This window comes from Aulonocara sp. 'chitande type north' Nkhata Bay, linkage group LG11 (assembly GCF_057382095.1).
Source record: "Aulonocara sp. 'chitande type north' Nkhata Bay isolate Kocher_YH1m ecotype deep benthic linkage group LG11, A_spYH_male_GT1.1, whole genome shotgun sequence".
Lineage (NCBI taxonomy): Eukaryota > Metazoa > Chordata > Actinopteri > Cichliformes > Cichlidae > Aulonocara > Aulonocara sp. 'chitande type north' Nkhata Bay.
In genome coordinates, this window is record NC_141354.1 from 40,490,997 (window position 1) to 40,516,936 (window position 25,940).

General features: G+C 45.8%; 1 protein-coding gene and 1 pseudogene across 3 annotated transcripts; both read right to left on the reverse strand.

Moving 5' to 3' along the window:
- Window positions 1-208: 208 nt before the first annotated feature.
- Window positions 209-3,687, reverse strand: LOC147319923 (uncharacterized; annotated as a pseudogene).
- Window positions 3,688-6,901: 3,214 nt separating this feature from the next.
- Window positions 6,902-24,686, reverse strand: cmtm6 (CKLF-like MARVEL transmembrane domain containing 6). 3 transcript variants are annotated; one of them, XM_086312798.1, is made up of 6 exons: window positions 24,544-24,686; window positions 22,691-22,811; window positions 14,158-14,334; window positions 10,452-10,550; window positions 9,103-9,289; window positions 6,902-9,002 (listed from the first exon to the last, which is right to left on the reverse strand). In XM_086312798.1, the coding sequence occupies exons 2-5, from the start codon at window positions 22,802-22,804 to the stop codon at window positions 9,128-9,130; spliced, it is 552 nt and encodes a 183-aa protein (XP_086168924.1). In that variant the 5' UTR covers window positions 22,805-22,811; window positions 24,544-24,686; the 3' UTR covers window positions 6,902-9,002; window positions 9,103-9,127. The 3 variants fall into 3 exon arrangements, with proteins under 3 accessions (XP_086168924.1, XP_086168923.1, XP_086168925.1); XM_086312797.1 differs by having other exon boundaries at window positions 6,902-9,289; XM_086312799.1 differs by lacking the exon at window positions 24,544-24,686 and adding an exon at window positions 23,254-23,732 and having other exon boundaries at window positions 6,902-9,289.
- Between the last annotated feature and the right edge of the window lie 1,254 nt (window positions 24,687-25,940).

Sequence of the window (25,940 nt, forward strand, 5' to 3'; positions counted from 1 at the left end):
CTGCTGACCACAGTGTCAGACGTGATGTCCTTCAGCCTGACGTACTGTGGTCTGTCGGTGAGGTAGTCGGAGATCCAGGCCACCAGGCAGGGGTCCACCTCCATCCTGTTCAGTTTTTCTTGAAGCATACAGGGCCGGATGGTATTAAAGGCACTGGAAAAGTCAAGAAACAGGATCCTGACCGTGCCTTTTCCCCCATCCAGGTGTGAGTGGGCTCTGTGTAGGAGGTACAGGATGGCATCCTCCACTCCGACACCCGCTGACGTTTATTCAGCTGTGTGAAAATCCCGGAGGAACCAACCCGATGGATTAATAAAGTTTTATTTAATCTAATAATCTAATAACTTTGATCTCAGCCAAACGATTTACTCCGGAACAAATAAAACACAGAAAAAAGGAAAGTTCTCCGAGTGACTTCAATATCATGTTTAACCTGAGTAGCGACAGAGCGGGGGTCTGAAAACGATGAAGCCGGGAGTCCGCTGCTCTCGCCGGCTGGAGTGACCATTGAACCACCCGGCTTGCTATCGAGCTGGTGGGTAACAGACGTCTCCGAAAACGTCGGCGCACTTTTGCAAATATGCGATGTCTTGATAAACCGAGCAGATATTTGAAGTTTGCACAGCTACTTTCTCGCCTGGAAATATGCTAAAAGTTTATTTTGTGACCCAGAAAGATTAATAAGAGTAATTTTAAAACTTAGTAGCAGCCGCTATTGTTGGAAACTGAAATTTGGCTGGGCCGCGCTATGAATTCTGGGATATGGTGGACCATGAAGGACACACAGAAACAGTTCATAACTTCAACTCATTCATGTCACCTAAAAGGTAAACCTGTTTCTCCATCACAGCTCTGATGATTCAGTAAGGACATCTGCTGGTTTCATCTTCATGTTTCCCTCTCACCACACATCCAACCGACATCATGACCAGCAGCTTTACAGCTGTGGCTCCAGCCAACATCAGATCGATCAGTTTCATGACTCAAAGAGCAAAAGGAGAGGGAGGGGAGAGGATGAAAGAAGAAGAGGCAGCTGTGCAGCAAAGACAGAATAACTCCAGCTTTGTGTCTTTTTCATTGTAGCGCGTAATATTACATAATATAATAATTTCTCTGAATATGAGACGATTCCGTTTTTTACGGGATGTTTCCCACTTCCCACTCTAATAATTAACCTTATGAACAAAATAAAGTTCAACATCAGTAACATAGCACCACCCAGCTGTATAGAAACTCCGTCATGCTAGCTACTACGCAGTACGAAAAAGTCAGCATAACGAAAATAAACTCCACCTAAACTTGGTTCATATCTGACCCAGATAGACTGCAGGTCGTAACTTCTTACCTGAAGTTCAGTTCACCTGACACTCGGACCGGGGGCCGCCTCGGGTCTCTCCTCCTGCCTCCCCTTTCCCTCCTCCACCTGCTGGCCTCCACCACTTGCTAATGTTACTGAATCTGTGGAAGCTCCGCGATGCCACCACACGAAGTAACGAGTAACGAGCCTATCTAAATCCCAGTAACGAGTAACGCGTTCCTGATTTTGGCATAATAACTAGTTACCGTGCTCGTTACCACAATAATAACGTAGTTACTGTAACGTTACTTAATAACGCGTTAGTCCCAACACTGTTAATGAGTCGCAGCAATGCAAAGAAACACTGAATCATTTTAACCAACATCAAAGCTGTCACAGAAATAAGAATATATCCATGTGTTTGAATAAAAACAGACTGGGTGTTTTCTCACAGCTGAAACTAAAGCAAGAAGCAAAAGGAAGCTGAAACGGTGCCTCCAAACACACTGACAGAACTTTGTGGGCTTGATTTAAGACTCCCTGATTGCAAACGGATCAATAACAGGCTGCACTTGTGTTAGACTCATTTTTAACCACCTAAACTTTTAACATCATGCAGCTGTTTGACGGAGAAGACAATCTGAGAGAAACTGATCACACCAACCTGCCTCTGCCTCCACCTGCAGGCTGTGCGGCTCAGAGACAGTCTCCATGTTGGTCTTCAGAGCACAGGTGTAGCTCCCAGAGTCCTCTGCAGTCAGGATGAGAAGGAGGGAGGGGCCAGTGTCTGAGAGGGCGTGGCCATCTTTGAACCACGTGACCTCCAGTTGGTGGAAAGTGCAGAGCAGTGTGACGTTTTCACCTCTGCTCAACTTTTTATCATCACTGGAGCTGATTATTCTCATTTTAGACGAATCTAAAATCAAAGAGTTCATTAGTTTTAATAAACAGTCGTTAATATTAAAGATTAATATTTGTGTCAGAACCAGGATATTTTTCTCTCACCATCAACTCTGACAGTCACTCCTGTCTGGTTAGTAAAACGTCCTTCAGGATGATCAGCTTCCATCCTGAAGCGAAAGCTTGCGTTGTCTCCCTGCTGAACATCTCTGATCTGTAAAGTTTGTCTTCTTGTCTCCCAGATATTGATAACGAGGATCGATGTTTGCTGAGTCACTGTCACACACAGACGGAGTGTTAGTTAGCAGTACCGGTGGTTCTGACACCAGAGGACTCTGACGATCTTTGGTGGAACTTCTGTTTGATTCACTTTGAAAGACTTCAGAGGTGTGAAGGTGCAGCGGAGGGTGGCAGTGGATCCTCTGACATCACAGGTAGACCTGAGAGGATAGATCACAGTTTGACCCACAGCACCTAAAGAAGAGCAAACACAGAGCTGAGATCCGAACACAGTGACTCAGTTCACAGACAGAAAATACAGACTGCTGTGTGTGAAGCTCTAAAACAAAGTTTCCGAAACGTAAAGAAGTCGGGCAGCCAGGAAGAAAGGTTTGATGTGAAAACACAAGCAGCTACAATAAGACACATAAAAATGTTAAACACGTCTTACCTGCCAGCAGGAACAGGAGCCCACAGACTGTTTTTGTCCCAAACTGCCATCCTTACGTTTTAATGAGCCCACTGAATGACGACTTCTTTAAACGTGTGGTCAGCAGTGCTGATGAAGACACTGGCTGACACACTGGGTTTGATTTCTTTGCGATCAGCTCTGAACCTCATTTTCTTTTACCTCTTAATAGAAAACATTGAAATTTCCTATTTGTCGCAACATTTCATCAAAATGACCAAACAGTGGAAAAATGCTGCTGATGTGCCTCTCACCTCCCCCTCTCCAATCTGCTGTTTTTCACTGTAAACATCAGATTTAATGCTTCTGTTGAGCTCTGGTGAAAAACCACGCTGAACATCAGCATCACAGTATAACAGTCTGTGAAAGGATCTGTGGTACCCTGGATGTTTGACCTGCTTTCTGATCTTTCATTGGACAAAGCTTGAAAAGTGCATGTTTGTTATCATGTGTGATGTGCTCTTATTTTTAACCTACATGTGATACGTGGACCATCCTCGACTCTTTCCATCATCAGACTGTGAACGCTGATGATGCTTTCCTGGGAATGTCTGCTGGATCCTCAGCTCGCCCTGTTAGCTGAAACACCGGGTTGTGACATGTGGGAGTCAGGATGTGATTGCTGTCAGTTTGTTGCCAACAGGCTGCAATCGTTCTTCTAATTTCGTCACTCCGGCTTTTGCCATGTTTGATTTATGCAACAGGTTTTTTTTGTTGCACATATTTCTTTCTTTTCTACGTCAACGTCACGCGATTCAATTCAGCTTTATTTACATAGCGCAAAATCACAACAAATGTTGCCTCGAGGCGCTCATATTGTAAGGTGAAGACCCTGCATTAACAAAGACAACAGAGAAAACACAAATGTTTCCTCTGAGCTGCGCGCATGCAAAACCTGCTGACGCAGTCTCCGCGCACAAACAATCCAACCTTCATTCAAATTGAAATCAATACGTAACAATTCATTTGAGGAGTGACGGTGGTGAGAGCGAGGTTTTAGATGTGAGAGATTTGTGACGTTTAGCGTGTTTGGAGTGTGTAGTTAATGTGTTGTTTTGTGGATAGTTTTAGTTTGTGTGTCAGAACAATGAGGCGGCTGCTGAATGTCGCAGTTCTGCCAAAAAGCCACCAAAGGCAGATTAAAGTGTAAACGCAGGTGGAAGCAGGAGCAGTGCTACACCTGCTGCTGTCAGGCCTGCAGGGATCAGGCTGTGATTTTCTCCTTTGTAGTGGACACAAATAATTTGCGTGACTCATATTTGATGCAGAACACCTGATTGTTCTGTAAATAGTTTGAAATGGTTATAAAAACTGCCTCGGCTGCATTTTTAGGTAAACAGCTGCAACTTTGTTGTTTGCAAAACTCTTTTTTGAAGAATTAACTAGTAACTATAATTAATTACTTTTTCAAAATAACTTGCCCAACATTGGTAATTAAATAGTGTATTTTGCAGACAAAGAGTTCCAGGACTGTCTCCCAGACCACAGCAGGAGCTTCACACAGACTCGTTATACAAGTCAGAGCATGAAAAAATATTGTTTTCAAAATTGGGGTTTAAGTAATTTTCACTTCCAATTTGGTGTTAATATACTGCACAGGTCATGGACAAGATGTTTGTACTTTTCACTGTAAGTGGGCTAATGCACTTAATTAGAGCTACAGCGGAACCCCGATTTGTTCCCGAGGGTCGAAGCACCCATCGCGCGTTCTGAGTGAGGCGATGCTGAACGATAGGCTGTAGGCTAATTGCTAACTAGAACAACAATAAATTGTTCAAGTGGAACAGCGAAACGCAAGTACGGAAGCCAAGGGGTTGTCACGTGATTCAGAAGACATTGTGGGCATTGGAGGCTCAGCCAATCAGAGCCAGCGGATTTCGTTACGCGGGCATTTTGCCGTAACACGGGCAGAAATATCGCCGTTCAGCGCCTTCATAACTTGAATTTTTCATGAAACGGGGTATTCGTAAGTTCCAGTGTATTCTAACAGAAATACTTTAACAGAAGAATTAAACTGCACACGTCTGATGTTACTCACAGTGGTCCAAGGCACCGCTCAGGGTGTTTGTGTGTTTGCGCAGACACATGAAAAATTACAGGCAACATTGCATACGATCCCCACTGCTTTAGCAACAGTGGGAAGGAAAAACTCCCTTTTAACAGGAAGAAACCTCCGGCAGAACCATGGTCAGGGAGGGGCGGGGCCATCTGCTGTGATTGGTTGGGGTGAGAGAAGGAAGACAGGATAAAGACATGCTGTGGAAGAGAGACAGAGATTCAGTGAGGACTAGGTGTTACAGTCCCTGATAATGCTTGTTTAGATGGAGAGACTCTTGAGGGACGGCTGTTATGAGGAAAGCCCAGAAACTTTGCCAGCAGCACGCATCGTTGTGTGCCTCAACTGCCGGTCTTTTACCCAGGCTAATCTGCCATTTTCCTTCCTTGGTTAGGTTTAGGGATTAGAGATCTGATCTAGATTATCATTTTAAATTTGGGACACATCATCAGCAGTGGACCTTGGATTCATCGGGTGTTTCGGCCATTATCACTAGAATCCCTCATCCAAGGAGGCCCTGCCAGGGTTGGTCAGGCCCTGGAGTGTCAGTGGTTTATGTTAACTTATTATTTCTCTCCTTCTTTCTTCTGTTTAGTTTCCTACAGTTTATTTTCTATCTATTATTATTACAAATAATACTCACCTGTTTAGCATTTATGGAGCCTCACTTCTTCAAAGGGATAGAAAAGGTGATCGAGAGAAGTAAGACAAAAGGGACAAGATAGGAGAGAGCAGAGAGGAGAGCTGGAAGGGGGGCGCCCGATCTGGCTTCCCACACCTCCCCGCCGGATCCGGCTGTACGCTCTTCCTCCCCACTGCCTCCCAGATAAGGGAAGAAGAGCGGAGAATTTCTTTTCTCTCGTGGTTAGCTGGCAGAGTGATGTCAGCCCTTTTTAACCATAGCCAGTGACTGGTCCTCTCAGCAGTGTTAGCTAGCTCTCTTATAGCCTGCCGTTGCGCCTGTCCTCTGATCCCAGTCTCTAAGCAGCTTTGCTGTTGTACTGGCAACAAAGCCCCTGCACCCCACCTCCACCGGGTGCACCTTGATCTTCCAGCCTCTGCGAATGGTACTCATGGCCGTTGGTCAATGGTCTTTGATCAGTGGGTTTTGGTCAGTGGTTGTTGATCAATGGTCATGAGAATTTGCATAATTATGATTAAGGACCTGACCTCCCAGCCCATTGTTCCTTCAGTGGGCTGGTTTCAGTCATTATGCAAATGAACTGTTTATAAGATTGAGACCTGCAGTCAGCTGAGACTGAAGACGTCACCTGATGATGACGAAACGTTTCTCCCACAAAACGCTACGTCCAGATGAACAGAATCAACTTCTGGAGATTTACTTACCTGGATGATTGAGATGCATCAAGACGTTATGTCTTCTAACGATACTGCCTAAGGGAAGCATGTGTAATGTAAATTTCTCTACTTACTGATGATGTCAGCCTTTATTGATTTCATTGTCATCTGCATATACACACATGATCACACAGCCACAGTACTTTTTTCTTTCATTAATGTAGTTTTACTATGCATGTTGCACTTTGATGTTTAATGGAAACAAAGTCTCCTGATTCTGACACAAATCGTTAATATTATCAAGCGTTCAGTAAAACTAATGAAGACTGAGAATAATCCTCTCCAGTGGTGATAAAAAGTTCGTCATAGGTGAAACCGTGACACTGCTGTGCTTCAGCCTTCCACCAACTGGAGGTCACAGGCTCACAGATGGCCACGCCCTCTCTGAAGCTCCTCCCTCATTGCGAGGAATATATTTATTAGGACATAAGTTTGATGTATTTTAATGAAGAGTTCCTCAGAGACCCTCCTGAAGCTGTGGGTGCTTTGACACCATTTCTGTTTCAACATGAGGTCAGATTTTTCTAGAACTCACCTTCAGTCCAAAGTTTTTCATGTTTGTGGGTGAAAACAGAAACCAAACACGTGTATTTATTGAAAATCTCTTTATCACCTGACAGAAAGAAACTGCAGCAATTTATTACAGACAGTGAAATCCTAACCGTACGTTCACACACAGGCTGACAAACATCAGAGAAACTTATATACAAAACAAACGGGCTCTGTCTCGAAGATCAACTTTACTTGGTCCCAAATAGAAATGATTTCAGATTTCTGGATTGTTCGACACACACGGAAGTGTCCAGTGTACTGTGATTACTAACAAATGTCCTCGTCATCACAGAGTGTTTTTCATTTTTACAAACGTAGAAAAGTTTGTATAAAAACCTGTTCTTTATTAGTCTGCTGCTTCATGTGCTCTCAAATGTTTCTGAATTTCAAACTTCTCACTGATTTCATTTTCATGGTTAATGTGACTTTTTATTTCCTGAGACTTTGGAGAAATGGACACAATTTAAAAAACAAAACAAAAAAAGAAAAAAATATGAGACCTCAGAAATAAAGAAAAACACTTTTTATAATTAAACGTTTAAAAATATTACATTTGTAGTAAAAAAAACAAAAACAGATGGCGTTTGCCTTTAAACTGCAGTCCGCTTCATTTTCTGGGCATAAAATTTAGAGTTTGATGTGACTTTAGTGAAGTTTGAGTGTGTGTGTGTGGGTGTGTGTGGGGGGACGGATTACTGAACCACGAACACATTTACAACGACAGAGGTGCCCGACAGTACTGGAGAGAAAACCCATCAGCGAGTGACAGACGGGAGGAAAAACTTGCAGGAACAGGAAGAAAAGGAGAATCCCTGCTCACTCAAAGAGCTCCATTCCTCTTACATTTCAATTTTAGATCATTTGTAGGCACGCAGTATCCTTTTCAAGTTCTCTAATGTTACTCTTTTTAACGATGCTGCGGAGGCTTCCCCTCCACGGCGCCCTCACACACCTGCAGCTACGTCAGCTTCAGCCGCCAACAGCAGAGAGCAAAGACGGAAGAAAACCTCAAACAAACACTTTGATATTCACCCTTTCATTGTTACATTTTAACACATTCACACGTCAGCGATTAGAATCACCAAGAGTCACTATGATTTCAGCTGATGAGCTTGAGCCCAACATCAAGGCCATAATTAGTGATAACAGTTAATAAAAGGATTAAAAGAGATCATTAAAAGCTCTGAGCTGATTTTGCTAAATTACCCCCGATATTCATATTTGTCCACACGGCATCAAAGATATCAAACACAGACAGGAAGTAAAAAAGTATGTTTTAAAAAAAAGGCACAATTTCACTTTTAAAATGTCAAGAGTGACACAAAACATTAAAAGACCTGAAAGCTAATGCTCTGTAATGTCCAGCAGGGGGCGACGACTCTGGTAGGAAAACAAAGTCTGTCGCTCGTTTCATGTGAAAGCGTTCAAAAAAAAAAAAAAGAAGCGTGCATCACCAACCAACAGGTGATGTCACAGCAGCTAGGTCCATCTTTTAGATACAGGCTATGGATAAACCTGACTGGTCCACAGGGAGAATTTAAGGAGGACTAGGGCACATTTGGCAAAGGACCGCATTTCCACAGTGTCCGGATAAAAAACATGAAATGAACTTTAACTTGTCTGCATCAACTAAATGAGCGTTTATGAAACAGCCCCTGGATGGTTGACAAGCAGACGTCTCCCCCTGCTGGACACTCCGAGTCATTTCAACACAAGTAAGGCTGATGAATAATCAACTTTAGCACGCTCTCAGTCTCGACCTGAGCATCGTGAGGCGTTCAGGGACACAGACGGTACTTCAACAATCAGGAATATTTTCCTTGGTGTGCAACATTTCATTCAAATTAAAAGTAAGGAGAATATATTTTAATATCAGGATTCTGCTGGAGAGACTCGGACCAATCGGAGGTGCCGACGCCTTCGAAAACACTTCTGTGATTTTCCTTCTCGTCCATCTGATTATTTGACAACAGGACGATAAAGCAAAGCGTTTATCACAAACTGCGTAAAAATAAATCCTACAATCTAAACTACAGCAGAAGATTTAGTGGTTTGATGGTTTTAGTGTCTCTCGTTTTCGGCGCTCTGCACAGCGACAGGGTGATGATTTCTGAACAGAGCGCCCTCAGCGCTGGGAAAAGAACTACAAACTGGATTTAAAAAGAAAAAAACATGGACGTGAGGTCAGCATTGGAAGCTCCACCCCTTCACTATCATGTTAGAGGAATATTGGGAAAAGTAATGAGCGACCTCACGCGTATGAGCAGAAAGACGCTTAAACTGTCTCGTTGGCTTTGAGTCTTTCCTCCTCTGCCGGCGTCTGGATGCCGTTAGTGTGCTCCTGCTTCTTGTCTTTGTTTAGGAAGGGAAGCCCCTTGCTCTTCACCATCAGGCCGAAGTCGATGGAAAACGCCACAGTCGCCAAGAACCCAAAGACCTGGACGACAGAGAAGAAGAAGAGCGCTGCTGTAGGTGACCTGATAACACACTAGGACTGCCACGATTAGTCGACTATCAAAATCGTCGACGACTAATTTAATAGTCGACGCTTCGTTTGAAGCTTTGTAAGATCACAAAAGATGCAGGAATAAGTAGCAGGATTTAAGAGTGTAATAACGGACTGAAACAGAAGATGGCAGCACTGCATGTACAAGGATGCCAGCTGCCGTTAAACCCCGAAGAAGAAGAAGCAGCTGTGTCCCAGAATTCATAGCGCGGCCCAGCTTAGTTTCCAACAATGGCGGCAGCTAGTTAGTTTTAATATTACTCTTATTATTCTTTCTGGGTCACAAAATAAACGTTTAACATATTTTCATGGAGAATGTAGCTGTGTAAACCTCAAATATCTGCTCAGTTTATCAAGACACCACATATTTTCAAAAGCGCTCCGACGTTTTCTGAGACGTCTGTTACCCACTAGCTTGATAGCTAGCCGGGGCTAGGCTAACTAGAGCCGTGAGAACACCGGACTCCCGGCAGATCGTTTTCAAACCCACCGCCATCTTTCCCTACTCAGGTTAAACATGATATATGAGTCACTTAGATAACTTAAAATGTTATTGTTTGGCTTTTTTCAGTATTTTATTTGTTCCTGAGTAAATCAGTTTGTCTGAGATTAAAGTTATAGTTTTTACACAGCTGAATAAACGTCAAGCAGACAGCTGATCATCAGAAGTGTGAGATGCTGGAGAATTTACTCCAGTGTCCTGTTATATTTTAGATAGCAAGGAGTTTATTAAACTTCACCAAAACAATCTGCAGATTTCATTAGAGTTTAATAAACTATCATCTTGTCTTTATTTTTAGTTAGCACAGACCTTAAACACTTAAAGCTGTAAGCTAATGATAGTTATATAAGAGCAGATGCTGCTGGTGCAATAAGCTGTACTTGTACGTCCAATGGATGATGATCTGATTAGTCGACTAATCGCAAAAATAATCGGTGACTAGTCGACTATCAAAATAATCCTTTGTGGCAGCCCTATAACACACACTGTCAGCCAGGAAGGAAAGGAAAGGAGGAGATATAGAAGAAAAGGAAAAGGAAGATTCAGGAGGTAGGAAAGGAGGGTAGTGCGAGTCCGAGGACGTTTTCTCACCACAGCAACGGTTGCCTGAACCAAAGAGCCGCGGTCTGCGGCGAAGACGCAGGAGGAGATGAAGAGCAGCACAGCGATGACCCCGGTGTAAATCATGTCCTGTAAAAGAGAAGAAGAAGAAGGTGAGACGAGCGCCTCCGACAGTCTCCGAGTTGCCGCCCTCAATCTGACCGGATCAACAAAACAATAAAAGTGGACTTTTCTCAAACTGGAGGCGCTGCAGCGTGACGTAAAACAGCCACACGCTTCATTTTGAGCCTTGAGTCTGGATTTTTTTCAGCATGCTGAACCCTCGACTCACCGTTCACGGCCTCACTGTACTTAATAATAAAGCTCTGTTTGTAATACTTCACATGTGACAGATTTTCATGGAGACAATCCTGCTGAACATCCACACGTTGGTTTAAGTCCAAGTTCATATTCAGAGCTACAATCCAACAAGTCTCGGTGTGTTAAAATGTTTTGCTGCTTTGATCCATCAGTTCTATGATGTTATCTTTGTGCCACTATTCTGAGCGCATGAAACAAAGTTTGCAGGTGCAAGTGTTGCATTTTGAAGAGAAATTTATTTTGAGTGACGAAAAGCTGAATTTGAGTGAACAAACTTCATTGCTGCGTGCAAAAAATGTATTTCAGTGTTTGCTGTTATCCACACACACACACACACACACACACACACACACACACACACACACACACACACACCCTCTCGCTCAGTTTTTGCACTTGCTCGCGCTCTCAACGTTTATGCCCGTGCGCGCTCAACTCTTTCTCTACACCGTTATATTTGTGCCACAAAACCAGCCAATCACAGACTTGGATGCAAAAATATCTGATTGGCTGTTCTGGTCTCCAATCAGCTCGAAATGACAAAATGCAATATCCCAGAATGCATTTCATCCAAAACTCAAAGGAGGCAGTGGCAGAGGAACACAGAGTGGCAGAGTTTGAAATATTACTCTTTCTGGGTCACAAAATAAACTTTTAAGATATTTTCATGCGAGAATGTTTCTGTGTAAACTTCAAATATCTGCTCGATTCATCAAGACGTCACATATTTGCATAAGTGCAAAAACTGAGCGAGAGGAGCTGCTGTTGTGTGTGTGGAGATAATAGCAAACACTGAAATACATTTTTTGCACGCAGCAATGAAGTTTGTTCACTCAAAATAAATTTCTCCTCAAAATACAACACTTGCACCTGAAAACTCTGTTTACGTGCGCTCAGAGTAGTGGCACAAAGATAAGTTCTAACACTCCGGAATCTGACTGGAGGCTACAAGTGCAGTTCAGTCTGCAGACTGTAGGTGGCAGCATCACACAGTTATATGACAGCTGCTTTTACTGGTTTTCAGCCACAGTGTGTGTGTGTGTGTGTGTGTGTGTGTGTGTGTGTGTGTGTGTGTGTGTGTGTGTGTGTGTACACACTCTGGGACGTCTTTAAAGTCGTAGCTGCGATAAAACCAAGTTCTGACTTCAGACTTTGTGTGACTTGTTGCGGGTGTGAGGCGTGTCTGCAGACACGGTGCGGTGCACGCTTTGAGTTTGGGGCCGTATCTCGTTTTAATTCATCGTTTAGCGGGAACGAATAAGTCCATCATTCTGAGGCTAACGAGGCTCGACCGCTCGTACTCGTATTTAAACGCACCACAGCTGGCGGGCACTCGCTGTGGCACCGAAGTGAAAGGTGATGTTCACAAACGTTCCCGATCACTGAGATCCAAACTCGTCAAACACACAGTAGATGCGTCTGTGGAGCGACCGTGACAATCTTACATTACCTCGTTCTCACGTTGTCACAGTCGTTGGCGTCCACGCTGCCTGACAGCAGGGCGACGCCATCAGCCTTTAGGCTCGAGTGCTAAACAGGAAGCCGCCGCTGATGGCGAGGCGGTGGCTAAAATGCTTCAGCCTCTGCGCTTCTCTCATATCGACGGTTTTTTCAGCTCCTCTGTTCTTTTGTTCAGCTTCATTTAAACTACAAAGACCACACAGAGCAAACAGACACACTCGGACCGCCATTACAGTTCTTCCTGATTGGCTGCCCCTCCTAAGCAGCAGGAATAAAACAGATGGGAACGGGTCACCTCTGAAACCTGACTGTGGAAGCGTGGGCTTCAAATGCCTCTCACCACGCTTCCCTGTGACAGCGTGCTCTTATTGTGAAAGTTCAGCTGCTGCTGTTCCTGTCTGGTGTTTCTTTGCGGGCAGACTCGTCATGTTGAGGTTTCTCTTTAATGGCTACGATGAGGAAGAACTCTGTGGCTCGTCAGCCGTCTGAGCAGACACTGGTGTTAGTGAGCACCGCGCTGCGGTCGGTGTCCTCTTCCTGTTTCCACACACCACGGTGGAGCTGAGGCCTCCGGTGGAAAGACAGCGCCGCTGAAAATCAGTGCAGCGGAAAGGTTCGGCCTTCAGCTTCCGGCTTCCTGTCCACGCTCACTTTTCCTCTGAAAAGCAGAGGAAGCAGCGTCTCTGGCAGAGTTAAGGCTGACACCAAAACAATGAAGCTGCGCCACCATTTCTCAAAGGTCGGCCTTTAAACGGCTGCAGATACCAGCCGTGAACTCACGCCAACTTTACTGGATCAAACTCTTGATGCTCTGACCCCTCCCCCTCTTCGCATCCAATCCCACGCTTTCCTGGTTCAAAGTTCAGAGCAGGTTTTTTTCCATGCGGACGTGAAAATGAAGGAACGCTTTAATTACTTTAATCTGAAGTTATTTATGAGCATCTTTATTTAGGTGGCTCATTTCCACGTGAATGATTTAACAGGGAGGTTTCGTTTGACTGGCCAACTTTAAATCTCATCTCTATGAAAAACAAATAAGGTGGGGGCGGCCTGGTTTGTGCTCAGCCAATCAGAGAGGCAGAGGGCGAGGGCTCGATTGAAGCTGGAACCCTCATTAGCTTTGAGAACAGCTGTCGAACTCGCAGCTCCACATGCAAACATTTCCACCCTGCTGAGTCTGAATTTGCAAAAAGAAAACAGTCCGCTTCTCGTTTTCGAGTTTCACTGCACCCACGCTGTAAGATGAAAGACTGCGAGCTGGAAGTGTCATCAGGGAGAGACTAAAATAAACCGTCTGTTTTCATTCTGGTGCGAGACGACAGCGAAGCTCGCAGGAGGAGAGCCGGGACAAACGCCACCACCACGCATCCTCCTCAGACTGATTTTACTCGAGTACTCACACGAGTACCCGACTCCCTCAGAGTTACTCTGACATCGCAGACCGAAAGCATGCTGCGCTGTCCGTGCTCTGATGCTGCAGCTCAGCGAACCAATGCAAAGACAGTTTTTATAGTCAAGGTTAAAATAGTAAAAAGTTCCTCATCTGTCCAGAAATTCAAAACGATGCAAAATTAAATGTGTAAACTGAAGTCAAAGGACTGGATTATGAATAACACGGACCACGAGCATCATGTGTTGCCGGGTTAATGCCAGCTCAGCACTCTCTGGACAGCTCATGAACGAGTGCTGGGCCGACTCGGGTTACTTTGAACATGTATGTAGCGACCTGCTCCTCTAACGACTGCCGGTCGGGTCGTTATTGTAGTTTGGAGTGGGCTTGAACAAAGACTGTGCTCTGAAAGAGGAAGTGACTCTAAATAAAGCCAGACATGAACTCTGTTCAGGTCACTGAGCTTCTGAATCTTTCTCACGCGAGCGGAGAAGAGCGACTGAAACACGATCTCCAGGTTCTTACCACAGTGGGCCAGGCCCCGATGTGAATCTTTTCATGCAGCTTAGTAGAAAGGAGGACGAGCAGCAGCAGGGTGAAGAGGAAGGCCGTGCAGCTGACGAACTCAAAGAAGTAGAGAGGAGAGCAGGTGAAGCAGCTGTCCACCGTCTCCTCCAGGATGAAGGCAATGAAGGACAGCACCTGAGGGAGAAACAGGAAGTCAGCACAGGTGAGCACAGAATAGAAACACAAGTCAGGGTGGCTCCTGGGACCACTCCTGTTGGCTTCATACATCAAACGGTCGGCGTGTTAGAGCGACATGTTCTCCTAAAGCAGAGCCCGACCTGTGAACACTACTGTGAATCTGTCACGGCCTGTGAAACCACGGCCGCCCACTTACTCAGGACGGCGCTGTGCAGAGATGGACCTGCAGGTTCACCAAGTTAAACCTGAGTCTTACAATAAAACGTGCAGTTTCAGTGGACCGGCCCACTCAGGACCACAGTGGGCTGCAGTTTGACATGATAACAATAATGATTATTCTCATATTTTGTCAGACATTTCGATGATTATGAAGAAATAATTGCATAAAATGTTATTTTGTTTCACTTTTCCCGCTGAAAGCTTCTTCAGCAGCTCACTTATTCACCAGGCGCCAAAAACGCTCCGCGTGTTTGATTTGTTTTATTCTGCACGTCTGCTCCCGGCATCGAACGCTGCAACTACGACACACGGGGAGAAACTGACCTGATAGTCACCACTTCCTCCTCCTGTATGAAACAGACCTCCAGCCTCTGTCAGCTGCTGCCCCGTGTATTCGTCCTCTTGTCTGAGACGACGGCAGCTTATTTGTTGAAATGTGACGTCTCTTTCCAGTCTGAGCGGCTGCTGGCAGTTTCAGGCCGGCGTGACAACACAAAGGCGCCGGCTCTGCTGCATTTCATTAGAAGTTGTGGTCGAACCGCTCCGACCGCTCAGCTCTGTGTGGGCGGCAACAACAGCGATTGCTCCACACCAGCAGCCATCGCAGGGACGAGCACATCTGAACCACCACAGCGGCGAGACCACGAGACCGTCACCCAGCAGGAGTCGATAGGAGCGCTTCACCCCTCAGACCCCCCGAGTTTGGGGACCTGAAAGAGCAGGCAGTACGAGCCTGGGGAGGGGGTGATGTTTGGACTACAAACATGGAGGGATTTGTGGTTGAGCTCTTCCAGGCCCCAAACACTCGACTTTGTTTTTATAAAGAAATACTCGTGTTGTGAATGTAAACAGACCTTTAAATGACTCAGAGAGCAGCGCAGTGCAGGAGGAGCTTCCTGTAACCGCTGAAGGAGCAAGTCAGGACCACACCAACTCTCTGACCACTTATCAGGACAGAAACCTTAAGAAATGACACTAGTGTGCTCTGATTGGTCCAGATGTAAGTACACGATGTGTCGAATGCACTCTCGAGAAAGTCCAAGCCTGCCAGATTTCCTCCGTCTGAAACGTTCGAGGGGCGTGTCAGAGCTGCACACCTCCTTTCTGCAGGTGACGCCGTCCCGTCGGCTTCTTCACACCACGACCTCCGGGTTCGTAGGCGAGTGCGGAGCAGCTGGGACGAGACGGCAGCTTCAGACCTAAGGCCGCGGCTCTCTGCAGAGCCCTCCCTCTGAGCTCACGGTGGTTGGAAGGTGGGACATGAGATGACTGAGAGCACGTCTACATTCCAACGCTCACCCGTGGTCATGAGGTAGTTCGTAAAAGAATAAAATCACGAGTAAAGCTGCAAAATGAGCATAAAGACAGAGCTGAGAGTAGAGTCGTCGCTCGTCCAGACCCAGGAGATCGTCACGCCGACAGATAAGCACCAGGATCCAAAGTCGGGATCATCAGGAACCAGGAGGAACAAACCAGCGTCTGTGCACGTGTGCAGGGATACTTTCCTCTCGCTGTCGCGTGTTTGTCCTCGTGGTTAAACCGAACGCCAGCCTCTGTCTCCGTTACAGCGGCGAGTTTAACTGGAGGAATATTCCATGTTAAAGTGAGCCTCAGCTTATAAAAAGGCTTTGTGCTTTTCTTCAGACAGACGAACCCAGAACCACAGAGCTAGCAGCAGACCGCCTGACGTCAGCGAGAGCGGCGCCGATACTTTTATCCTTCAGTCAGCAACACAGACATGACTCATTCTCCTTCAGTAATCTGATTACATGTTCTGTACCACCAGAACACTTTTAGGGACGCATATTTCTTGGTTCTAGGAGCAGAAAACGTGAAACGTGAGAGAATCTGAGTGACTTTTGAGTGTTTCTGTAAATACTGCCACTGTGTTTGTGCCCGTCACCAACATCCTGCACGTGCTGAGTGATCTGCTCTCACTTCCCTCACTACGTGGAACTATACGAACATAAATATGCAAAGATTGAATTCCAGCATCGCTGTCATCAGTCAGGCTGCTGCCACCGTGCTGTTAACATTAATCTCCAAGTCAAATCAGAAAGGCAGCGAGTGGGAGCAGCGTGGAAATCAAAAACCTTCTCGTGCACCTCTGCTGTGTTTATGTCTGTAGAAGACCGTGTGTCCGTCACCGGCGCTGGATCTCCTCCACGTGTCCAAGCTGGTTTACTTTAGGGAACACAAAGAGGCGACTCTGCAGAACAGGGCGGGCGAAAACGCTCTCGCCCTGGGGCGGTAATGTGGAACTCCACGCTGACAGCTTCGTCTCACCGTCGATGTACAACCTCAAAAACAAATCTGAGGTCTTAGGGTTGGAAACTCGCATGAAATTGAGGTCACCTGGAACAGAAAGTCGAAGTTTGCTCTGATTCGAGGCCTCTGTGTGCATCACTGAATGTGATGCACACAGAGTCCTTTTGTCCCACAAAGATCCTGAAATATGACAAACTGCTCAGGTCACCTTGATGGTCCCTCCTGTTACGCTTTAACGGGTTCAAAGGTGAAGCAGCGTTCAGTGTCTTTGCTCGTTTCAATCAGAGCTTTACGCTCCACTAAGCTTCACTACAAAGAGCCCAGCTCCTCTCAGTGTCTCAGACGTGTTTTGTTCTTTATGCTCCTCTTTCATCAACGCTTTAAACAGCTGCAGTAACTGCATCGACACCCGGCTGCGCCTCTGCGGTCGCTCGTGTGAAAAACAGCAGCTCTTCTTGTCCTTTCATCTTGCTGTAAAAGCAGACGTCTGATGGCGTTGCAGTAATGAAAACACTGAACGTTACAAATGCGTCACTCATGAAACGCTGGGTTTTAGAAACCTACACAGGCCAGCGTGCACACCCTGAGATCACCCCGAGAGACTTCCTGTTCAGCACGGACAGGTGAGACGTGACCCGGCGCGAATCAGCTGACTGGGGTTAAACTCACCACAGGAAGTCACAGTGGGAATCCCGCACGAGTCTACAGTGAAGCTGCTGTTAAAAACTCACCGGGACTTCCTGTCTGTTTCACAATAAACTTATTTAGCACTGAGACAGTGGACAGCTTTTATTGTGAAAGCACCTGGAGAGGCAGGGATTGGAGCTGGACAACAGCAAACGCGCTGCTTTAACCTTCAGACGACCAGGAGGTGCATGTGTGTGTTTGTTAGCGATTCTCAACTTTCAGAGATTTTTATATTTTTCTAACATGATTAAAACAAAGACAATAAGCAGCAACATGACGAGGATCTAAACGACTTATAGGATTTATGCCCAAAACGGATTAATGTCAGAGACTGTTCCAATCTCTCACAGCTGAGTCCACAGTCCTCCGCCACTGCAGTCCTCCGCCTGCAGTGGTCTACATCCACCCAAACACTCAGCTGTTGTAACTACACCTCTGTGGATGAACAGGCTGGAGGCAGACGGCACATGCATGTGGTGACTGGGGTTAAGTGTAACGCAATGCTACATACTGGTTTTCAAACCTGCAGTTATGAGGGGCAGCCAATCAGAAGTTTAGATGGACAGAGGCTGAGTATGGACATAAACATGGATTATTTTGAGCTGTGACTCATGCAAAGCTGCTCTGGTGGAGCCCACGTGGAAAAACATTAACCTGGGCCTCCTTCAGTCTGTGGCTTTCAGTTTATTTTGCAGGAAGGTTTCACAAAGATCTGACCGCACATCCTCTTTCTGCCCAGCACCCACCCGCGCCAGCTCCCTCCAGACTCCCGGGGCCGGATGCAGGCGTCGTCCTCCCACCGAACACCTCACTGAGCTGTTGCAACAGCAGCTCTGAGATCTGCTAACGACAGCCAAACTGACCGCTCCGCAATACTTTCACTTCCCGTTCTGCAGCTTCCTGAAGAGCTGCTGGATGAGGAAGATCCAGTCACAGAGAGGTCACACACAAACACAGCGACTGGTTCCCTCGCACCACGGAGCACGGCTAACCAATCCATCCCGCTCCTCACCGTCCGGCTGCTAATGCGCATTCATCTGTCCTGAAAACAGTCCCCAACAAACGAACCTCCACTTCCTGTTTTGCTGTTAAATTCTGTGTCTAAAGTTTGTGATGTAGAAGCCGCCGAGCCCGGAGCCACAGACTGGATGTGAGTGTGGAGTCACACTTCAGCTAAGACAGAACCTCCACATTAAAAGCACCAAAGTGACCTCATCCCCGTCTCCTGTAACCAGGAAGTCACAGACTGGTTTGGTCATCATTGCACCTGCACACGTGTGGTACATGCAGCGGCCTGCAGACACCACGGCATGTTCCTCGACTGGCTGCTGGAGGTCAGAGGTCAGATGCAGAGAGAGCGCTGCACCAGAGTGAGTGGTCCTGAACAGATCGCAGACGTGTCTCCAAACATTCGCTAACTGCTCTCAGTGAAACTGTCGGTAACTTTTGCCATATCGCTGCACAAAAGCAACAGATATACATTTCTCCCTAGCAACCAGTGGTTGCCATGCAGCTCTGAGAGCAATAAAAGCGTCCTCACTCCGGTGCACACAGGTCAGGACATACACATGAATGTGTTTACCACCTGTGTGAGTACGACGCCAGATGGAATAGTCTCCGCCCCCTGCTGATGGGAGAAAATGGACAGAAACATGAGTGTGCATTTGTTTTGCTGTGTTTGAATATCTGCTTGATTCACTGACGCAGCGACACTTTTAAAAAGTCAGCTTAAAAGCAGCTGACGCAGATTTCGCTTCTTGTTTTTGGAACCGTGGTGTGACACTCACAGATGTCAGCACGTTTCACGCCGGGAGTGTTTCCGCGCAGTCGTTCGGTGCGTGGCGGTAACACGGTTTATCTAAGAGCGCCTGACTTCAGCAGCAGGTTTTGTGTTGCTGTCGGCTGAGACTAGTGCTGGGTCATATCATACCGTTCACGATAACACTGGTGTAATGTTGGGCAACGATAAGAAAATGAAACATGGCGATAGAATATGGGTAAAATGCGCATGTGCAGTGCCTTTGTTTACATGCGCACATGGCGGCGACGCAGAACCAGAAGAGCGAAAGCGGATCGTTGAATGAAACCATGAACCTGAACTGGTTTGTAAAAATGCTGCAGCTTCACTGGTGTGGAACTGGTTTAGCTTTCGTCCGTCAGATACACAACAAAGCACTATTTTTGGTAGCGCATGCTAGCGGGCCGTCGTTATTACCGCGTTGTTTGGAAAATACGGCGCACTTAAAATCAATCCTTTGATTTGTCTGAAAGTCGACAGAGCCCCTTATAATCCCGTGCGCCTTATGTATGAACTCTGGTTGTGTTTACTGACCTCGAAACGATTTTATGTGCACGGCGCTGGAAAATCTGTCAGATGTTTCAGTACGACTTTGCTGAGCTACGAAGCCGCACCGCTTGATGGATTGTCGGAGCGTTACGGCTGTCGTAGGCGGAGCCTCGCGGAGTGATACGTACTGTGCTTCAGCATAATGTTACCGTATTGCGTGTGTATAACCTCTTTTTAAGGTTTGTGGATATTATACATGGTTACACTGAGGATGTGTCGGCCAGTTTCCACTGGAAATGCCTTTTGGTTAAACTGTCAGCGAGGAGTTTGCATTTGCACTGTTACATGTTTATATAACTTTAATGCAGATAAAAAACAGCTGCTTGTTTCAGTGGAAATACTTTGATGTTTTTTGCACTAATAAAGCTGTGGAGTTGTAAAGTATTTTGTCTCGCATCAATTATATCGTCAGTTATATCGTTATTGCAAATTTCCAAATGTACATCGTGATAAATATTTCGGTCGCATCGCCCTGCTCTAGCTCAGACGACTCTTCGTCTGTAAAAAGCGCACAGCCCAACTGTTAAAGAGGCGGCACCACCGGGGTTTGCAGATCCAGCTTCATGTCCCACAGTGTTGTTGTGGTAATATCACCGCTGTGTACATAATTTCATACATGTACACAGGCGCACGCGTAACTCTGCTCTGCAAATGTTTGGTTTCTGAAGTACTTCGTACCAAATAGACGAGCAAATAATCAGCAACTCTTGTTGTTGTCTGTTAGTCCGCTCGTCTCCCAGGACGGTGGGGGTGCTGCCGTCCACCTCCGGCTGCTGGAATACGTGTGACTGAAGAGATGTCAAAAACCACCACAACATGAACTGGATCAGAGGGGGAAACACGGGACAGGATGTGCTTGGGCGAGTTAGTTAGCAGCAACTGAACTTTCACAATAAGAGCGAGGGGATCCCTCGTGAAACAAGACTACGCTGATGACAGATCCTTCCTTTGGAGTTATTAAACACGAGCAGGTCAGCGCTTCGTGAGGTCAAACTAAGACACATCAGCTCTGTTCAGGCCTCCGTTAAACATCTGGTTCCAGCTGCAAACCCCGTTTTAAACAGATCTGCAGGAGAGTGGAGCAGCTTCCTGTCTGATTACTGGCAGTGGACTGTCAACGCGCCACAAACTGCGGAGGCATTTCCTGTGCTGAGCAGCCTGAAGGGAGGCCGTGTGAGGAGCGTGCTGCACATCCTAAACAAACTGAGGTGAAAGCACAAGTGCACCTGGTTTAATCCTGAAAGGTGCGCAGAGTTGTTTTGGTCTCGGTCCAGGAGGATTTGTCCACAGCGATGATATTATTGTTGGTTACCTTCATCACTCCTCGCCTATTTTAGCATGTTTGCCTGCCAGGACATTACAGCATCACCTCACCTGCATGGATCCAGCTCAGCTGTACAAATGCTCAGAGTTACAAGTCTTTTTTAAAAGCAGCAAACAAGTCATCATCATCATCGTTACAGACCGATGATGAGTGCAGACTGTTCTGGATTCCTGTCACCATTTCTCACACTCAGTGTTTCCTGTCAGTCAGCTGATGGTCGTAAGCCTGCAGAGACTCGCAGAGGATCGACTCTGCAGCCGGTTGCTTTCGGTTTTTGGGGGGTTTCCACAGTAACGACCCTGAAATGAGCTGAAACTAGAACAGATCCTGTCAGCTACACAGCTGGGCTTGGCCACCAAGACATCACTCGTCGCTTCAGGTTGTTTTATACGGTCCAGCCTGCAGATGGTCAGTGGTCACTTTTCTCTGAGCTGTACTGTTATGATCTGCAGAGCCGAGGCCCCGCGGGCACGCCTCAGGCACGCCTCGGGCCCCGTGTGTTTGCATGTGCGTTTCTTCACTGCTACTCCTTCTGTAGCTCTGACATGTAAAGAGCTGAACTCTGTTTCACCAACACTGAGCTGCAGGAGAACCTGAGTGTTTGACTCTGACTGAGGATCACTGCACATGTGCATAATTCATGGAAGTCACAGCGCAGCAGCCGCTGCATTGTTTTCCTGCACAGTGGACGGTTACAGAAACATCAGACCCACAGCAGAGAGTCAGAGGTGAGGGAGCAGAGACAAAGAGTCTTTTAAGACATCTGAGGCAAAGTTTCAGCAACATGTCAAACACAGTTTCAGCACCTAAATAATGAATCTTTCCTCTCTGAAGCATCAGAAACCTGCTCTTCTGTCACAGCTTTCAGACTGAGCTACTGTTTGCCACACCGGACAGGAAACTGAGCACCTCTGCACAGGAAGGGCCCGGCGTCTTCCTGCAGGGGCGCGATCCTCGCTGTTAAAGGAAGTTTAAAGAGCGCGTGCAGGTTGGGCCAGAGCCTGAGAGCGATACAAATATCTGAAACTTACTCTGAAGGACGATTTAATCATTTACCAACATTAATGTTTAAATAATCCCAATCTCGATAATTCTTATTCCAACTAAATATCATTGATTTCAAATAAAAACAACTTTTAATTATTTAACTTTAAATCTGAGGAAGGTCGTGATTTTTTTTTAACTGAATATTTTACTCGAACAGTTTTAATTGAAGGTCTGCAGACGTGCAGCACACAGAGGACACTGATGATGGCAGTGTCAGCTCACAGAGCAGCTCAGTGTAATCCAAACAAGGAGTGAAAGAAATGAAGCTTAGTTTCAGCAGACTCAGACTTTTACGAAACACCTGCAAACACACATTTAAGTTTCAGCCAATGAGCTGAGACGATGAGGAAACCCTGAAGGTTTCACACAGTTTGTGTGTTTGCAGGTGTGAATGAATGCTAAACGAAAGCATCTCATTGGCTAATGAAGAGTCACATGAGTCTGAGCATCTTTGAACTCACCACTTCAACGACTTTTAGGATAAAGCGGTTTCTGTCCAGGTGGGCCGAAGGGATCAGGCAGAAGCTGTTTCCGGGGTTTGGGGTCGTGGTGGAAGTATAAACTGGTTCAGCCATGATGGAGCTGAGAGAGAGAACAGAGACGCGTCAGATCACGAACACCACACACTCATGGTTTCTGCTCTAAAAGGGACAAAAAGCTGCAGTGCTAATATTTCAGAGCCATAAATGTCACTCGAATCTCACACCAGAGGCCGGCAGCACGAGGCGGGACCTGCGGCTTAGAGGAAACTTCAGGCTTACCTGGACCGTCAGGTAAACCTGAAAGGATAACCGCAAAGATACATCACCATGGCAACATATGCTGCTGCCCCAACCTGCTTCATTCAGCGGAGTCGGTAAGTTCCAGCTCAGCAGGTTTCATAGAGAAATTCCTTCAGCACAAAAACTGCTAAAGAATCCAGACGTGGCACTTTTAAACACACTTCAAGTCAGGCCTGCTCAGCATCAGTTACCATGGTGATGGTGAAAAGAGGACTGAAAACCGTGGCTTTAAGCTCGCTAACCCGTTAACCTCGCTTCGGATTTGCAGGCCTCGGATCTGCCAGCTCTCAGGACAGCAGCGTTATTAAAGCTCCTCCCACCATCAGACTTCATCTCTGCAGCAGCCTCAAAGTTCACAAAGGAGGAGAACCGGAAACCACATCAACACACAGTCCCAGGGGTCAGGGGTCAAAGCTCACGTCACTGAATCCTGGTTTACGTCACATTCAACGGGAGACGAAGTCATTTTATAATATCTCAAATGCTTGCCCACTTCCACAGGAACCACGTGACCACCTTTAAAATCCCACCAACAACAAATAATAGTGATAATAATACCCAGCTGCACCTACACAGCAGGTGGGATTACAGGCTTTTAAAACGCTGAATGAACGTGAAGTTAAAGCTGCTGAGCAGAAAACTAAAGCAGTGATTTGGATTTAAGGACAGATGTGATGTATTCATGTCCAACGATGGGAAATCCCTGTTTCAGAGCAGCCGGAACACGAAGTCCACCTTAAAAACAAACAGTGAAAGAAAAAAGCTCAGATCTAAATATGGCGTCAGGCTCGTTTGTCTTCATAAACAGCAACAAGGTCGACATGACGTCACGCAGTACAAATGAAGTGAAAAGCGCTGAAAGGTCGCTGAATGTATTTCTGCACGCGTCCGTCTGCACTTCAGCCTCCGCGGAGCTTCTCCGTGGAGCTTCTCCGCGGAGCTGCGAGGACATTTCAGATCAATTTCTCATTTTCACAGTAGTGAAAGCGAAAGTGATCGGGGCAGGTGAGCACAGCTCAGGTGTGATAAGAGCAGTTTATGAAGCCATTAGTCGGCCATGTTTGAACCACAACACTGAACTGCAATGAGAAATGCTGATAATGAGCGAGTTTGTGATTACAGACAGCTACAGGTCCAGTCAGAGTGTCCCGACAAACGGAACACACGGCACGCCCCTACTCTGCAGATTATTCGGTGATAAACCAACTTTTTAAGCCTACACGGCCCGCGATCAAATACACGATAAAGACGAAGAGGCTGCTGCCGAAATGAAGAGCGGCTCGGTCACTAAATATCTGAAGATTCTGCGATGATTTTAATTCAGCGCTTTTCTCCAGAAACGACCCTGGAAAATAAAATTGACCTAATTCTGAAAGAAGTCTGGCGTACGTCGCACTTCCAGTGAAACGGACGCGCAGTGGGCTTCGTATTGACTTTTGATGGTGGCCTGAAATCTGCGTAACGTAACCACTAAAACAGGAAGTGAGGATAAAGTTTGAAGTGGATAAAAACGCGAATGTTCAGAAACTCACCGTTCAGTTTTCTGCCGCTGAGGACGAAGATAAAGTTTCCAGCTGTAAAGTTCAGACTCAACTCGAAGCCGTCTTCCTCTCTAATATTACTCAGACTTCCGCATTCTGCCCTGCCGTGCCTAACACACCGGGAAGATTTTCAAAATAAAGGTGCTCAACACTAGTAACAAGGAAAGAGTTTCAAACAACCAAAATAAGACAGAAAGGCGTGAAAAGGTGACACAATACGTGAAAAGAAACAAAAATGAAATGAATCTTTAAAAAAGGTGACAATAAAAGGAAATAAAGTAAAATCAGAGAAAAGTAACAAAATGAAACACAAAGTGATCAAAACCAGAGAGTGACAAAAATTCAGAAAAAGGAAATAAAGTTAAAAAAGAGGAAAAATTGAAACAAAATAAGATGTCAAGTATAAATAAATAAGGTGATAACAAGACAATATTAAGACATGAAGAGGCAAAAATAAGAAAAAAAGACTAAGACAGTGTCTGCAACAAGGAAGAAAAACAATGGACTCGAACAAGAAACATGTTACCAAAACACAAAGTGACCAAAACAGCATTCAGCACAATAATAATAATAATAGTACTAATAGGTTCAATAAACTTGCTTTTAATAACTGTAAACCATCTCTGCCATCAACTGTTGAAGGTGTTTCTGGGGCAGATAACATTGCAGCGTTATGGAGACAGCATTACAGCGCGTCGTTTAACTGTATAAAAAGTGAACCATATGAGGACAATTCTGACATGAGCAATGACACAATAAGTGTAAGGACACATGAAGTATATGAAGCCATTCATAGGTTATCTGATAATAAATCCTCTGGTTTGGATCACATCACTGCAGAACATTTAAAACATGCTAGTTTAAGGCTAGCTCCTCTTCTAGCGCTCTGCTTCACTGGGTTTATGATTCATGGCATATTACCAGACTCAGTGCTGTGTATTTTAAAGGTACCAGTTATGAAGGACAAAGCTGCAATAGTGAGATGTTTGGAAAATTACAGGCCGATTGCACTAGCCAGTATTTTATCTAAGGTGTTAGAAAGAAGCTTGTTTGACAGAGTTAGTGTTCATCTCTTCTCTGGATAATCAGTTTGGCTTCAAACCAAAGCACGGCACTGACATGTGCCACTGTGACACTGACATGTGACTCAAGGAAATAGTCAGTTTGTATAGGGCTAAAAATTCATCTGTCCTCATGTGTTTCATTGATGCCTCTCAGGCTTCTGATCGAGTGAACCACAGAACACTTTTTGATAAGATGAAGAGACGGAGAGTTCCTCAATACATCGTGAGGATTCTCTCTTACTGGTACGCTCATCAGAACATGCAGGTTAAATGAGGAAGCAGTATTTCTGCCCCCTTTGGTGTCAGCAATGGTGTTAGACAGGG

Coding starts and splice junctions, on each gene's coding strand:
- cmtm6 (XM_086312798.1), bottom strand. CDS start 22,804: ATGGCTGAACCAGTTTATACTTCCACCACGACCCCAAACCCCGGAAAC. Junction 14,335..22,690: donor TCCTAAAAGTCGTTGAAGTG/GTGAGTTCAAAG, acceptor TTTCTCCCTCAG/GTGCTGTCCTTCATTGCCTT. Junction 9,290..10,451: donor TTCAGGCAACCGTTGCTGTG/GTGAGAAAACGT, acceptor TCTGTCGTCCAG/GTCTTTGGGTTCTTGGCGAC.